Source organism: Stegodyphus dumicola, chromosome 1 (assembly GCF_044657685.1).
Source record: "Stegodyphus dumicola isolate Sdum_Otavi_A_Nest chromosome 1, ASM4465768v1".
In the NCBI taxonomy this organism is placed as follows: domain Eukaryota; kingdom Metazoa; phylum Arthropoda; class Arachnida; order Araneae; family Eresidae; genus Stegodyphus; species Stegodyphus dumicola.
The window spans coordinates 117,960,450-117,978,685 of NC_140768.1; the positions used below are offsets into that span (position 1 = coordinate 117,960,450).

At 32.0% G+C, this 18,236-nt stretch overlaps 1 protein-coding gene across 1 annotated transcript in view; it reads right to left on the reverse strand.

Moving 5' to 3' along the window:
- The window catches only part of LOC118192583 (tudor domain-containing protein 5-like), an 85,637-nt gene that overhangs the window by 2,556 nt on the left and 64,845 nt on the right, over positions 1 to 18,236 (reverse strand). Inside the window, exons 11-13 of the mRNA XM_085813814.1 lie at positions 10,855 to 10,986; positions 8,076 to 8,524; positions 1,814 to 1,975 (exon numbers count right to left, since the gene is read on the reverse strand). Of these exons, the coding sequence (XP_085669940.1) occupies positions 1,840 to 1,975; positions 8,076 to 8,524; positions 10,855 to 10,986 (717 nt within the window). The 3' untranslated portion in view covers positions 1,814 to 1,839. The remainder of the gene's footprint in view (positions 1 to 1,813; positions 1,976 to 8,075; positions 8,525 to 10,854; positions 10,987 to 18,236) is intronic.

Consider the following 18,236-nt stretch of genomic DNA (forward strand, 5'->3'; position numbering starts at 1 on the left):
ATCGTGAACCTTAGTAACCAAAACAATCCCTGAAAGCCTGAAAATCGTTTTGAACCAAGCTGTGAAAATTATTAATTTTATTAAAAGCCGAGCTTTACATTTAAGAATATTTATGATTTTATGACAAGAGATGGGCAGTGAACATGAAATGCTTTTATTATATTCTGAAGTAAGGTGGTTATCAAGGGGCAAAGTTTTAAATCGTCTTTTCGAACTTCAACAAGAAATTCAAATTTTCCTCTGTAATTCAAAATGCAAATTGCAAAAATATTTATTTATCGAATTATGGTTGGTGCATTTAACACATTTAGCTGAGATTTTTGGACAGTTAAATGAATTAAATTTAGGATTAAAAGGACAAAGTGTTAATTTATTTACCCTTAGAGATAAAATAAATGCAATGATAAAAAAAACTCAAGAATTGGAAAATAATTTATTAATTAAAGATAATAAATTATTAATTAAAGAATTGGAAAATAATATTTTAAGCTTTTTAGCATTTTTAGAAAGTTTTTTAACTGAAAATAATTTGAAAATAAAGGAAAAATTAGCATCCAATATTAAAAATCATTGTTTTTCTTTGATAAACAATTTCAACATGTATTTTTCCGATGATTATGAAAAAGGAAATTGGATTAGAAATCCATTTCATTCAAATGTACCTGAAATTTAACTCAAGAAGATAAGGAACAATTGATAGAAATTTCCAAAAGTAACACACTTATTAACTTTTGTCTGAATGGGGGAAAAAATTTAAAGGCATTTCAAATAAGGCTATTAATTTTTATTACCTTTTTGCACAATCCATTTGTGTGAACAAGGATTTTCTTGCATGTTATAATTGAAAAATAAATACAGAACAAAATTAAAAGGAGATCCTAATTTATGTTTAAATTTACGTTTAAGTGAAATAAGACCAGACATAGAGAAATTGATCTCTCTTAAACAGGCCCAAATTTCACACTAAATTTTAGAATTAAAATATTATAACTTAAAATTTTGATAAATAGAATGGTAACCAATTTTTAATCTAATATTTTTTATGTGTGCATATTTAATTCAAATAGCCCACAGGTTTTGCAAATGGCAAAATATATTTTTTTATTGAGAAATTGAAAAATAATCATTGTAAAATGTAGTGGTAGAACTAAAGATTTTCAGTTTTTGTTCAGGTGGTACACGTTGGTCAAAAGGTTGAGAGCCGCTGATCTAGTGGATAATCTCCCTAATAGAATGGCTATTATCATGACAGCTAAAAGAGGTCCTACTCTACATTTTTAATATACAGGCCTGTATATGAGTCATCATTGCAAGTGTTCAGATACTTTTGGTCATGAAGCATAATATGCATTTTAAAGAAAAGTAAATGTATTAAAAAACGTGAAAACAAAACTAATCTCTATACTGCAGTGGATTCTACTTATATTAAATAAGCAGAACTAGAAGTAATCTGAATATGTGTGAATGTAGGAAATATTGATAAATGAAATTAAATGCCAAAGGTATTTGATTGAAATGCATCAAAATGCTTAAAAGAATTCAATTCCTATGTTTAACTTCAGCATATCAATATATTTTTGAAGCAAATCTGGCTTACAATATAAAACAAGGACAAAGAACTATCGCATATTTTAAGTTGCTAAAGTTAATAAACTTCGTGGTCATTAATTTCATTTTAGTATTTATGATTACAAACATTCAAATAGTACTACTAAGAACAAAAGTTACATGGCACATGGGGAACATGAATATATATTTGAAAAGCAAGGAAATTAAACTGTAAATACTCTTACAAATTATCAAAATTAAATACCTTGAAAAAAAATTCTTTTTTCCTACTTAAAAATGTTTATACACTTCTTTAATTCCTTTTATGTGCAGTAGAGCTTTCTCATGGCACTGTTGAAGTTCCTCAAATTTTTCTATGGATTTTAATTTTCCAGTAGAATCATTAATATTTTCACCCATCTTTGGCCTGTAATTTAGATATAAAAAAAACAAAATGTAGCATTAAATACACTATACAAATACGATAATTTAAAAGCATTTTCTAATTGCAGTCAATACAAAATCTGATGTGTGGTCAGTAGAATACCCCACCAATTTCATGTTTTAAATAGCAACAAGTGTTAAGAAGATAAAAAATATTTTAAAAAATGATTTCTAAAAATATAGTACTGACAATCAGTGATGATTTGAAATTCCCAGGTTTCCAGAATGAATTAAAATTTCATAATAAAAAGAATGATAAATTAATAAAAAATATGCAAGGAGAAGTCATTCTTTCTTACAGTGGTGTAAGAAAGAATGGTTGCTCCTTACATAAATTTAATGCACATTTATCCTTTGAAATAATATGCATTAAAGGCACAATTAGGGCAAAAAGAAATTTTGATCAAATGCATTATAGAGGTGAAACTTTAGAGACATGTGTGTCACAGATCTAAAGATATATAAATTGATACATAAGGCGTTTAGATTATTAATGCCAATTTATAAACAAATAATGTTGATTGTGTATTAAACTAATTATTAAGATACATAATTTCACAAACCTGACAGTGAAAACTTATTACAGTGATTCAATATTTTCCCACAAAAATCTGTTAAGAGTTCCATGTAAACCTCCAGTTAATCATGTATAATCAAATTTAATACTTTGTTCTCAATCAGTCTGTTATGTATTTCAATACCAAGCACCAGAAGTTTTGGATTATCATATAATATAAACCGGATAACAATTTGTAAAACAGTTTCTGATGAGTTCGATTTTTTAACAGCTCTAGAATTAAATAGGCATGCTGATTTCAAAACTGTAGTTAGTTTTCTTCCACCACATCAAGTTTTTTATCCACACCTCATGTGAATGCGATAACTTTCCACCTGAGATACTGTAGTGAGTTGTTATGTGTCGCTCCGATATAGTGAAAAGCATTCTGACGTGGAATTCGAGTTCTTGTTTGCATGCATGGTTAGTGCTTAGTTTTCATTTATATATGAACTGAAACCTTTCCCTCATGTCTGCTTCTGCTAGTTCACATCTTAACTGTTAAACAGCCCCCCTCCCCGATTTGTTTTGTTATACATGTACTGTTTTACCGTTTCCAGTCATACAACAGCTTATTTTAAAGTGAAAATTGGTTATCAAGATAAATAATGGGCCCCTCACAAAGTGTGCAAACAGTGTGTTGAGAGTTTACGGATGTGGATGATTGGAACATGTTTTAAATTTCCATTTGATATACCTATGATTTGGCAAATGCCAAAGATAACTCAAGTGATTGTAGCTTTTGTATAGCGAAAATGTCAGGATATAACAAGGAAAGTGCTAGTTTTCAAAGAATTGCTGCAAACGACAAAGATCTTAAAACTGAAGATGATTCTGTTCGTAAGGGATTTGACCAGCATGAGTTGAATGATTTAGCATAAAATTTCAAACTATTCAAAAGAGCTTCAGAGCTATTAGCATCAAGACTGCAAGAGAAAAACTTGCTTGAAAAAGGAACTAAGATAACCTACTTTCAACTAACAGAAAGTGTGTTTCTGCAATATTTTCAAAGTGATAAGGGATTTGTGTATTGCCATAACATATATGGTTTAATGGAAGAGCTGAGAATTTCAAACTATAATGCAGCACAATGGCAACTGTTCATCAATAGTTCAAAGTGCAGCTTGAATAGTGTTCTCCGACACAACAAAAATTTATCTAGTACAGTCCCAATACGCCATGCAGTTTGTTTGTGTGAAGAATATGAAGACAAAAGAGTTGCTAATTTGTTACAATATCACATGCCCCAATGGATCAATTGTGTTGACCTTAAAATGATCTGCTTCCTCCTTTGCTAGGACAGCAGAGTTCATGAGAAACATTGGGTGCAGTCAAAGTGACCACTAAGTTTTGACCTGAAACCTGGTGATCCAGACATTCTACATCAGAACTTAATTCTAACCTTCTAACTGGGGCATCACACTGTATCATAGCAGGAGACTTTAACGCCACCAGTCAACTATGGAGTGCTGACTCGGAGAAGCGAAAAGGAATTGCGATACTAGAATTCTTGGACAATAAGCATTTCATTGTCATCAACGTTCAGGACTCACTGCCTACCTTTGAAACATCTAGAGCTCGAGGGTGGCCAGATCTGACAATATCAAATCCCAATACAACTTCGTACATACAAGATTGGACAGTGAGTGAACTGCCGTCACTCAGTGATCACAAAATTATTACTTACAGGCTGGATACTCCTATAGACTACATAATAAAGAAAAGATTCAAAACGGCATTTGGAGGACATTCAGTTTTACGGGAACACATTCGAGCGCATGTAGAGAAATTTATCAAAGATTTCAACAACTGCCAGGACAGAAACTCCTTAGATAATCTCTACGACTTACTAGTTACAAAAATAGTGCAAGCTGCCCACAAAGCATATCGTTTGAAATCTGTAAAGGCAAAACACTCGATATCCTGGTAGTCACCAGAGCTTAACACAGAGAGGAGCAGAGTTCGAGCACTTCGCAGAAAAGCACAATCCACGGTAGATCCATATCTACGGCAACTCAAAATGATAACATACAATAAAGCCAGAGCTTTATATAAAAGAAAAATTAAAGAGGCCAAGTTAATTTCATGGAGAACTTACTGTAGTAACGTCACTAAAGCCTTTGGACCTACTCAAAAGATAACATATAACAAGGTGTTTCGTCCTACGACCCTTTCGCCTATGGTGAATAGCTCTGCCTCATCCAACATCAAAGTAATCAATGAGATCATAAATGCAGTTTTTCCTGATGATGATGAAGAGGATTTCTTAGAGGAGCAAGAGGAAGCGAGAAAAACTTACAGTATGAAATTTCGGCAAGTTACCAGAAGAGACGAACTCCCTCCTACACAAATGGAAGTGGACAACATCATACGTACTCTGGCACCCAAAAAAGCTCCTGGTCCGGATGGAATTGATAATATCATCATTAGAGAGATACCCAAAACTATTCCTTGCAGTCATTTCAGCTTGCTGGAAACATCAGGACTTTCCTAAAAATATGAAGTTGGCAGAAGTGGTGTTATTCCTAAAATCAGGCAAAACTCCGGCAGAACCTTCATCTTACAGGCCAGTCTGTCTACTGCCAGCGCTCGGTAAGGTACTAGAAAGAGTAATTCTTTACAGACTGGACTTCTTCCTGCAAAGGAACAACGCCCTGCATCCCAACCAATATGGATTCCGAATGGGCAACTCAACTGAACATGCCATAAAAGACATAATGGCCACTATCAAACAGAACAAGGATAACAATTTGCACTCACTGGCAATAGCCATTGACATCAAGGAAGCCTTTGACTCCCTTTGGTGGCCAGACGTAATAAATTTGCTGCACAACATGGCCTGCCCAACAGCCATTATTACCATCCTTCACTCGTACCTTCAAGATCGAAGAGTACAAGTAACATCAGACAGCAGCATTTATGTCAAAAATGTCTTTAGAGGGTGCCCACAGGGGTTATGCCTTAGACCAACACTGTGGAATATAGTGGCAAACTCGGCATTTCGTCAGTTTTAGAGCGTAGAATATGCTCGAATCATTGCCTATGCGGACGATTTTATGCTAGTTGTGGCAGGAAGGAGTAACCTCAAAATGAGATCTCAATACTGTCTTGATCTGTTCTCCCAATGGGCCAGAGCACATAAGCTTCAGATTTCAGCAAAGAAAACTAAAGCTTTACTCATAGGGCGCAGCAGGCAGCTAAGATGCAACAGAAGCATTAAACTCCATGGGATACTGGTAAAATGTTTCCCCCAATTGAAATATCTTGGGCTATTACTCGACAACAGACTTTTTTTGGATGCCACATGTCAGGAAACTGGACTCGAATTAGCATCCTAAGCAACAACATGAGACGCATGACTTCACATAAATGGGATATCTCATCTAAGCTACTAAAAATTTGGCATAGAACCATTACAGAAAGAGCAATAACTTATGGAGCAGCAATCTGGGATGGTGAACTTACCTCTCATATGAAAAGATCCCTGCTCTCTATTCAGAGACAGCAGCTACTTCAAGTATGCAGGGCCTACCGTACCACGTCAACACTAGCCCTACAACAACTAGCAGGAAATCCTCCCCTAGATTTGATAGTAGAAAGGGAGGCAGCTATCGTAAGGCTTACCAGGCTGGGTCAAACTTCAACACTCTGGGGCCATAGTTATCACGAGTCGGACTACGAGGAGCAAAACAACTGCAATAACTTTCATCCAGCAGCTTTTAATCTCTCCGACGGTATCAGTATAAACGACCAACCAATTCAGAGGTACAGTAATAACCTTTTCACAGATGGCTCCAAAACTGAGAACGGCACGAGCAGCGCCTTCTGTTAACTAGAAAATGGAGTTGTAACATTCGAGTGGAAAAGGAAATTAGGCTTGAACAACTCGGTATACCAAGCAGAGCTTCTAGCTATCAGTGCTGCAATTAGATATGCGAACACATGTCAACAGGAGAAATTCTCCACACTCAGTAATTCGGCATCAAGTCTGGCGGCTATCGCAAGTCAAAACAGCCGGAGTCCTTTGGTATACAGAATTCAGAAACAGCTTCTGACAATGCCTATTTCGCAAAGACCCACTTTAAAATGGGTTCCCGCTCACACAGGGATTCAAGGCAATGAAGCTGCTGACCTACTGGACAAGCAGGCAGCCAACTGCATGGATATATTAGAAAGACCAACTAAACTTCCTTGGTCTCATATTAAGCGAACAACTTTGATAAGTCTGCTACAAAATTGGCAGAGTAGATGGACAGAAGCAGAGGTAGAGGTAGGACGAAGGACATTTCGCTTACTGCCAAAAGTTAACATGGAAATAAAGACCCACTGTGCTAGCCTAACACAGTTCTCGACAGGTCATGGATCATTCCCAGTATACCTGAACAGATTCAGACTTAGGGATACTCCTTTCTGCGAATGCGGAGAGGAAGGCGACACGGACCATTATTACTTCCATTGTGTACATACAAGAACCTGGCACTTGAAGAAACCAGCAGACTGTGCCTGGGCAATGTGGACGACTAACACACTCAAAAACAGAATAGCCCTTGATAAAATAGAGAAAATCTCAAGACACTGCCTAAGCAGAAACAACCGTGGATAACATTATAATGTTTCAAATGTTCAGAACTTAAAGCAGATAACCAGAATAATGCTTAGTGCCTAGCAGTTATCAATATGCAAAAACTGTTATTAGTATATAACATTCAACCTTGTTACTCTGGAGTCTTCCCCGCCGTGATGGTATATAATTCCGTTTGGTTCATGTCCGTGGTCAGAAGCCATCATAGCAGTGCACTCACTCACTCACTCACTAGGTCTTATGAAGCAATTTGTTAAAGCTCTGCAAACTGAAGGAGAGTGTTTCAAGTACCTCGTTTCAGCATTTTCTAGCCTGTCATTTGAAAAGATAAAGGCTGTGGTGTTTGATGTTGCACAGATTCAGCAGTTCCTTAAAGATGAACATTTCATCAGAACAATGACAGAACTTCTAAAAAGTGCTTGGTCAGCATTCAAAAACTTTCTTGGAAATATAAAATTGCTTAATTTAATTTTTAAATCACTTAAACAAAAACATTCCAACTTTTTCTTATTTGCCACCCTAACTTTGCATCCTTTGTTTCCTTTTAATTATGTTTTCCTGTGTTTTTACATTTTACTTTATAAAAAAATTATACATTAAAAAATAATATTGATTTAAAAAATATATTACATAATTTTCCATGCATTTTCCCCTTATATTTATTTTATATGGTTTCTTCCTTACTACATCATACAGCTTTATATCAATAAACAATTAACTATCAGTTTCCTAAATATTTTTTTTTAAAAATTGAATAGTACTTTGGTTATGCTTATCAACTGCCAGTGAATATTGACTCTTGATCATAACTGACACCCTTTAAAATTTCATCAAACCTGTTGGAAATTACTGCTCTAGATCCTGATATTAAAAAGTTACATTAAGATGTTTATCAATATAAAAACTGATAATCAAATACAAATCTAAGACAAAAAAATTTCATACCTCTCAGAATCATCAGCTGATTTTTTCATTTCTTTCACTTCCTTTACACAAAATGGTGCAGTTTCAGGTTTCATATATTGGCTGTTATGCTCAGCAACAGGCAGATTAGCATATCCTGGTATGTTAGCTCCATATGCACTTGGATCAGACAAAGGAAATATAGGAAAATGATTGACTAATCTTGTGCCATTTGAGAGTAGGTTCATTTGAACGTTTGGACTTCCAGTATTCACATTAGAAGGCACGTTAAAAAATGGATTGATAATTTCATTTTGAAAATGTTGCTGATTCAACTGAGGATTCTGTGCATAGCAAATAGCTAAGCTCTGCAATAAATTAAGAATATCACTTCCAGCTAGGGATGTTGCTCCAGCAACATGAGGAGTTATGTTAGGAACATTCAGGGTACTACCAGTTTGAAATGAAGGTGTGTTATTTCCAACAGAAGCCTATAAAGGAGAGAAAAAGTTATCACAAATTTAATACATGCACTATATGCAGAGTCAATAATTATTCCATAATCTAGGTATAAAATATATTACATTAGAAATGTCTTTTAATACTGATATTAACGGTGTAAATGTTTCTGAAAAATATCAGTTACACAGATTAAACAATACTGTAAAATATAGTAATAAATACATTTTTAATGATACTTAAAAATCAATTATTAAGAACGGTACTGTTTTAAAGCAGCTGACAATGTTTACACTCATAAGAATGTACTGCTATAACTGAAACTATAAAAACAAAAAATAACTAAATAAAATTTTCTTTCTCCTATTATTTTAATACAGCCACATAATATATGATACTAGAAACATATTTTTTAAGTGACACTGATGCTGCAAATAATTTGAGAAATTATACATTAAGTACATTATTTAAGGAATTTAAAAATAACTAGAATATATTTTAATTATTTGCAAGGTTTTTATTTCTTGCCATATGATAAAGTATCATACCTTAACTGATAAGATTATGTTAGTTTAGCTGAATATGGCAAAGGACACAAGAACTATCTTCCTAAGAGAAAGGATATCTTTGTGGAGAACTTTTAAAGGGAAAAACTGGCCCATATTCGTGCTACAATTAAGAAAAATCACAAAAATCAACCTGATACACAATTTTTGGTATTCTGCAGTTTTTAACCACTTGGTCCTGGGTAAAGTTTCTATTAATAAGGGCATAATTAAAAGGGAAAAAATAGGCTTTTAAGTGTAATATTTTATTTAAATGTAACTGAATTCAAGAACTTGTTTATGATGCCTGATTGGCTGAACAACTGTAAGATGACTACACGTAACACACTTAACATCATAAGTATCCAGAAGCGATTGTTTTCTCTATGCATCTGTCAATAACATCACTGTCTTTAATCTGTCAATAACATCATTGCATGTACAGTTACATTAAAACAAAGTCACTATCAAAGAGCTGTAGCAGAAAAATATAACAGCATGAGAAAGGTGTCTTCAATGAATTTCCATAAATCAATAACATCCTGAGAGCAAAATTCATTTCTGATTGAAAGTCTAAGTGATGTAATGCTATGCATATAATGAATTCCTAAACCTAAAGTAGTGGAATACAATGATCTCATTCCATATTACAATACGTAGCGCTTAGTGTCATCACATTTGTCCATGAATATTTGATTTGATTAAAATAGCAATGTAATTTAATTAATTTAATATAAATATAACTAGAAACATACAATAAGTATTTTCATAGCATTTTAATTAGGATAATGCAAAAGTTTGTTTTTGAACTATTCAAAATGTTTCTGGAAAACTTTTGGCAAATACTGTGCCATGACTTATAATATTCAAAAGGCATCCCTCCTTGAAAGAGAAATTGCCAATCTAAAATTACATAAAAAAAAAAAAAAAAAAAAAAAAAAATTTTGTTTAGTATAGATGTTTATAGAGGGAAAAAAAATTGCAGAATTCCCCCCCCCCTCCTCTTGTAAAAGAGGGACCTGTGTCTGATCTCCACCATTATTGAAAATCCAAGTCACACCTTTTATTATTTATTTTGATCCAGCTTTAAGTGGTTGACTAAAACTGAGCTGACTTTTTGCAATAGAACTGGAAGTAAATGATGATTCTAATCTGGTAGCATGATAGTTTCATTTCAGACACCTTGTACTTAATGATAACATTATTTTTTAACAAATTTCACAACACAGTGTTCTAAAGGAAGGCTCTTTCTTTCAAATGCTAAAAATCATTTGACAAAATATGGTTAAACATGCCAACTGTTAGCGCAGATGACATTCATGGTGGTGAGAAACTTTCATTAAAACCTAATATTTTAAACACAAAGGAATACAAAATATACAAATATGAAAACAAACTTGTAAGTGGATTAATGAGTAAGTTATATGGATTATCTCAAAGAATACTGTACTTGATAGGAAGACAAATATATCAAAATATTTATTTAAATTAACTGCTTTCCTCATGCTTATTAAAGGACAACAGATGTTTTCTATTGATGGCACTAAGAAATCCTCCTACAAGACTGCTGTCATATTGACAAGTGAAAGCAGCAAAGGAATTTCACAACAAACAAATTTAATAAAATCTCAACAATCATTCTCTGAAGAGTTGATCTGCACAACTAATATTTAAAACAAACTATTTTCTTGGATAAGATAAAAAAAACAAACTTTTCTAGAAAGATATTATTCCATGCTTATAAGAGATCTCTTATAGACATGAAATAATCTTTTTCTGAAACAATTCATGAAATTTCTTAAATTTGATACACTCACCTGGCCAGCTTCAAAAGAGTACATATGAGCCAATTGACTCATTGCAAACCCTTCAACAACTAAGATATCATTAATATTGATTTCCTTTCCTCCATTGGTATCCCACAATACCATTGAAAGAATTCCATCAGCCTATATAAAGAGGAGGATAAAGTTACTGAAGAGTACCAAAATATTTTAATGAATAAAAAACAACAGAAGATACACATATACTGTATTTACTCACATATTTCCTTCCTAGCCTTGCACGAGATTAAAAAAAAATATACATACTTTTCCCCTCCCTACCTTAATAACATATTTATAAAGGAAGCTCCCTTAAATTTTAAAATAGATTCCTCCCCATGATGATCATTTTTGTCTTAGCAATTGATTTGTTCAAGGATTTTGGGTTCATGGGCTCTGATTTATGATGCAAATGTAATGAACAGCTTCAAGAAAATGGAGATATCTAATTACTCTTTCTTGATGGTTCTGATCATCACTGCATGTGGGAAGAAAAACTTTATGGTGACAACAGCGACTATATTGACAATTTGCATGCTCTAACAGATGAATGACACAAACAGCAGCTCCAGTAGCACTAAATAATATGAGGCCTAGCAGTGGAAACAAAAAGAGTGGGTGATATTTAATATTCAGAGAAGTGGAACTGAAGACATTTCATTAGATACTCTAATATTACTATGTATTTTTTATTGAAATTGTAAGTTTCTTTTAAATAAATAATAATGTGATAGAACTTATAGTTTGTCCATAAATACTTTTAATTTATTATGCACTTAGTGTAATTTCATCCTCAGAAATTAAATTATTCCCATAATTCACTCTCTATTTTCATATAAAGAGGAAAAACAAATGGAAGGAATATGTGAGTAAATATAGGTATGTATATATGTGAGATAAAACATATGTGAATCAAAATTATAATTTAAACTAACGATAACTCTTTAATTCTCTTTCTCGATTCTAAAAATCATAATAACTTCTCTCAATTGTGTCATTTCTAGATATTTCCTTTTTGCATGGCATGTGCAGCGCTGATGACGTAATAATTGTGAACTGAAACTTTTAACTCAAACCTTTCTCTTCGTGTGCTTCCATCTTGCATAATTACACACTTCAGCTTCCCTCTCTACGCTGCTAGGATGCAACTTTGCTGTCTTGCTTGATATTGCAATACTATAAAAAATGTAAATGTTCAGTACAAAGGCACGACTAATGCCAAGCGAACTGTGGCCAGATATGTCAATTGAAAATAAAAATGGAATTAAAAATGCCTCGACTGCCAAGTTTTTTAGATACTACGAAGTCAACACATTAGCTTACGATGCAATCAGAATTCTTCCTCTTCAATATGGATCTAAGTATGCATCAACACTGCTTTCCTCTTTTCCTTTGCATTTATTATATATATATACTATATTATAAACACACAGTACATAATATATATATATATAGAGAGAGAGAGAGAGACAGAGACAAAAAAAAAAAAAAAAAAAAAAAAAAGCAAGAAATTTAGAACCAATTCCACAAAGATCCAAAAGAAGTGAAATTCAATACCAGTAAATTTCAAAATTCCCTATAAATATGTATAATTAACCCAAAAGTCAAAAAAATTAAAGAAATATGAAATACAAAAACCCCAGAAAATACAAAAGCCACAAAAATAAATACATAGGAAGAGGAATGCAATCAAATCTGATATAACGTTATCAAGAGGAGGTACATCAGCCAAAACTGAATCTCCCCTTTGAAAACCTTGTGTGTCTATTATACAAAATTAGCTGATGAACCATTCTAATTTTTTTAATTATAACAGTTCACCAGAAAATTTTGAATTCCTCCCAATGCAGTGTCAGAATTTTGCTTTTAAGAAAATTACGTATTTTATTAATTTATATTTTTCTTTTAAGAAAAATACAAAGACACATCCACTATTAAAATAATAATGTCAAATAAAGCAAAAGAAATGAATTAGACACTTTTTACTCAATTTAAAATTGAATTAATGTAGTAACAGAGAACATATTCTTTGAGGTTTTCTTTGAGGTTTCACATTTCTTTAAAATTTTGGTTAATTTTACATATTTATACGGAATTTTGAAATTTGAATTTCATTTCTTTTCGGCCTTTGTGGAATTGGTTCTAAATTTCTTACTTTTTGTCAATACTGATTAATTTTCAGCAGCATATCACATGGAAATAACTTCGGATAATTTTGCTTTTAAATAAATATTTGTCACACTGTAATACAAGTAAGCAGCTATTAGTACCTTTACTACTCTAATAGTTCAACAAAACCTGAGGGCTCAGAACTAACCAGCACAAAGACAAAGGTTTAAAGTTTTCCTCTATAAAACTTTACTCTATTTTAGGCTAGCACACTCATTACTTTTACTTTTTGCTCATAACAAGAATACTGAAATTATGGAATGTTAGAGTTTCAACTGATTATCTTGTAGACATAATGAAACTTCATTCAACCCTTTCGCTACTAAACAACAATATATTTTGAAAATATTTTAATTGCATTTACTCAATAACATGAAAAACTTGCTATCTTGTTTACATTGGACAAACTAAAAATAATCTTAGCATCAGAATCAACAATCATAGATCACACATTAGGAAGTATGCAATCAACAAAAATAGTATTAATTCAACCACAAAGGAACTAGAACATTTTAATTTGTATGTAATAATATTGCTATCAGGATTTTAGATATTGTGCTTAATCTTAAAAATAAACTTTTTAAAGAATCTTCATATGTTTTCCAGTTCATAATGCTTTATCCATGTGGATTAAACTCTTCTATCAATACTAAATCTGATTTTTATGCTACAGTTTATGAACAGTTCAGTCTTTTCAGCAAGGAAACACAAAGAGCTTCCAAAGGAAAAAGCAAAAAAGTGAAAACTTCCATAAATACTACTTCATAGCAATCCAAATTCCAGAATTTATTTATTAAGCCTAATTTTATGAAAAAATATTCTTAATTACCTTTATTCACTCCCTCAGATCATAAAAAATCACATCACTTATCATACAAAATTTTATCAAATATAAGTGTATAGGAAATTGCCTCAGCAAGGATTTAGTACTTGATTTTGCCAAATTATAATTTAACTGTAATTCATCTAAATATAAAAGAATTTTCCGTACTATCGATTTTCTTCATAGAAGTTTTGATGATCTCTATCTATCTATATATTAAATCAAGCTCAACAAAAATTTAAAGCAACTGAGTAATTATATTACCAACCATCATGAAGATTTTTCTGTAATTTGACATTTTACTGAAGAGAGATTTCTACCATATGTGGATGAACAATATAGGTATATTATTACAGGAAATCTTGACATTATAGAGGATCAAGAAATTAAGCAGCTTATGAAAAAAGCTACAAAATTTAGACCAGTTAAATACATTTCTAAGTTCAATTACATAGAAAGCATTTCTGCTGATATTAATAAGCTCCTATTGAAAGCAAGTTCTCTACTATGTTTACCTTCTCATCTTTTTAAAGAACCGAAGAATGAAATAATAAATCAAAGCAAAAAGAAAATTTAAAACAATTTAAAGGTATTTAAAATTGGAAGAATTTACTTCAGAAGTTTTCTCATTTAAAAAACAATTTACTGTTACCAAAATTAATAAGCAATAACTTCAGTATTTTATGATAAAAGTTCTACATTTCTATTAATGAACAAGAACAGCACAATTCAACAACATATTGAATTTCCAAAAATAAAGAAAGGATAATTATCAACAAAATTTATGCTTTTCAATGGGGAAAAAAAGAGGGGAGCTTTCTCTTTTTATTGCAAACAGACTGCTAATCTATATCAGGCACGAAAGTGCAAGTTCGCAAAAAAAGCTGAACAACGCGCGGACACAAAATTACACAAAAACTAATTGCACACGTGCAACCTAAAAAAACACATTTTAATAAAATATCAACCTTTTAATATAAAAATTATTAAAAATATACATATAATTAAACTAAAATAATACTTGTACTTACTATTTTGCTATTAATTTTATCTTCCACTTGTTAAAAAAAAAACCAATAAATCACCAAGAGATTGTAATGAATTAATCTTCTTTAAGATGCTCTTTATGTAACTTAATTTAACAGTTGATACATGAATACTGTACACAACATTACAACACACTAATATACATATTTATGTTATACATCACTGCCCATTTTCAGGCAATGACAAGTTTTAGAGATAAAAAAAAATATATACATATAACTGTTACTATAGCTTTCAATTATCTTCACTGTTAGCTCAATAAACAGTACTATATATAACACCAGAAAAAGTAGTCATGTGAGATAATATAGTTACAAAATAACATATAGTTAAAGGAGGAATACAAAAAATAATTATTTTGTCTCAGTCTCACTCGATCCTGATTAAAAATTTTTAGGGAAAAAGCTTTTTCTTTTTTGCTACTTTTGCAGCCTACTTTTCTAATTTCCGTTCTTTTTTATTTTCCGCAATGTTTAATTGCTTTTTTTTTTTTTAGATTCTCGCTCCTCCTTTTCTATCTCTAGCTCTTTGTACAATTTATGAGCATTCCTTAAATTTTTACTGTGTACTGGAGAATGCAAGTGGTCATCCGTATGTCCGACAGATGGCGCCAGCACCGATCGCTGAAATTATTGAAGTCAGCTCTCGTTTGACGGTTGCTTGTTCTTCTTTGATTCGATATTCGTACGAGGGCAAGCTCATTTCTTTGTTCAACTCCTCGCCGACGCGAGCCTAATGGGGGGACGTAACAGGCAATAATCTGACGTCACTGTGATGCCACCTGTCCTGATTTCACGCGTTTAAACAGTAATTTCATTGAGCTGCGAGACGATTTTCTAGAGGTTACATGTCCCAAATTAATTTTAATAATATATAAATCTGCTTTCTAATAATGTATATATTTAAAATAATTTATATATATGTAATTTTAGTCAGTTTTTATTTTAAATTCTATATTGTAAAGTATCGTACGTGCCGTAGCACTTACAGAAGTATGAAAGGATGAGATATTTTATTTCATGGGACCAAAGGATCCAAATGAGAGTTTGCTTTTGACGAAAGAATGGATACACAAATGTCAAAGAGAAGATTCTATTAATGTGAAGAGCGGAAAAATCTGCAGCGAACATTTTCTATGCAGTGTTTATGAAGATGATATGAAAAATCGCTTGTTTGGATAGCCACAAAAAGAAACTGTTGAAATGGAATGCTGTGCCGAAAGTAAATTATGATGACAAAAATAAATCAAAATTGATGATGACAAAAATAAATCGAAATTGATGATGACAATAATAAATCAAATTTTAATGATTTTGAAATAAATCTCACAAATGAAAATGTAGATCATCCTGAATATTTAAGGATAAACAAGAATGCATTGATAATTTGAAGAACAAAATAATATCCTTAGAAAATTGTATTAAATTGTATTAAAGTATTGAAAAATAGAGAAAAGAAAAATTTTAGAATGTTTGTTCAGCGACAAAGAAGGTGGATGACATCTAGACAGAAATTGGTATCAGAAATTAAAATCTCAAATAGCGAAATTTGAGGGTGGGAGCACAAATCGGAGAATTTGGAAAAATGCCTAAAGCTTATTTTTATAAAGACGCAAATTAATGCATTACTGAAAAAGAAGAAAAAAATCAGGTTGACTAGTGAAAATATTTCACGTTGCATTGTCATAAGAGCTCTGTCATCTTAAAGCTATGATTTTTGGAAAGAAAAAAAATTAAGAAAAAAAATTGGAATATCTTTACCTAGTATTATCCAATTAAAGAAATGGTGTTTATTTTATTTTTTAGTGTTTTGTAATTTTAGTGTAGTCCAAGAATTCAAAGTAATGTTCTTACTCTAAAGAAGGAAATAGGCGAATATTTGTATTCTGTAGAAAAAAATATGCGTTCTCAGTTTCGACGAAATGCATATAGATTGAAAACTCTGCTATGACTCTAAACTGGACTAAGTTGGTTCTTTTCAAAATGTGCAGTTTGTTTTAATCGGAGGTCTCATTTCGCGCTCTGCCTCAAATTACTGAGAAACCGCATTTTAGATAGAGGATTTGTTTTAGAAGATGTAACTGTTTGAAATTTTGATATTAAAGAGGTTTTAAATAGAGATTGAGAAGAAATCAAATTGTGTCACAAACTAAAACCAAATTATTTAATGGTCAAGGGAAACAAACGAGAGACAAAAAGTCGCTCCAGAGAAAACATTATTTTCAAAAAGTACCGCAAAAGGTTTACTCTACCACACAGGAAATCAGAAAGCATCTGACTTCTATGAGTTAATCGATAATATCTTCGGTATTATGAATAGTACCAAAATAGCACCAACAAGAATAACAAGTATTTAACAAACTAATTTTGTTGATAACTAATTAACAGAAATGTTGCCATATATGTCATATATGTTTAAACCTACATCAATGTAAAGTTGTTTTTTGAGTAAATTTAAATAGCTGCTATTATAGTTATCTTAGAAGCAGTATAAAAATTCTCTCAGCATGCAAATAAAGAAATGATTAAAAATAAACGTGCATTAAATAAAAAAAACCTGCAAATAAAAATAAAAAAAACCACGGAACTTTATGTTAAAAGAGTAGCACATTTTATCTATTATTTTAAAATTGAGTAAGCATTATTAAATTTTTTAACGGTTCAGTCTAAAATGCATAAAGCAGTAACATTGCCTCTTCCAAATTATAGCTATCTTTCACACACAGCTCATTTTAAACGCTGGTTCAAAAACGCTAATTTCCAAGCTGTGAATTATATTGGCGCGCTAAGTGTCATCATGGCTACGTCATCACTTCTCACTTTCTGCTTCAGGGGGAAAAGCTCTATGAGCTAGCCCTTCTCTTCTAAGTCCTGATTCGTACACATCTAGTTCTGCCTTTCCACATAAGCCCCACCTACTTCGGCTTGATGTGAAACACAAGCGTCTAACAGATGCTAGTTTCCTCCTGATCATTTGCACAGATTCACGCGCAGCGTGTTTATGTCAGGGAGCTCGGCATGCAGAAAGGAATCAGCTGGCACCGACACCGTGCCATTAAGTTACGAAAGTGCTGAGCATTACACAGTGTAAATAAATTTTTTTATTAGTTTTTCTACAGTATTTTTCTTTTTAAGTCGGATACATATTTACATGTTTGATATTGATTTTTGGTTGTTTCTCATTTTCTATCAAATAATATATTATTTTGATTTGTGTCTTTTTCCTTTTGCACCGTTTTGTTTAGTTGTTTAATTATAAATCTATATATAAAAGAATTCCTGATATTTATTCATTCATTCATCTATACATCATCGCCCAAAGCTATTACAGATGCAGA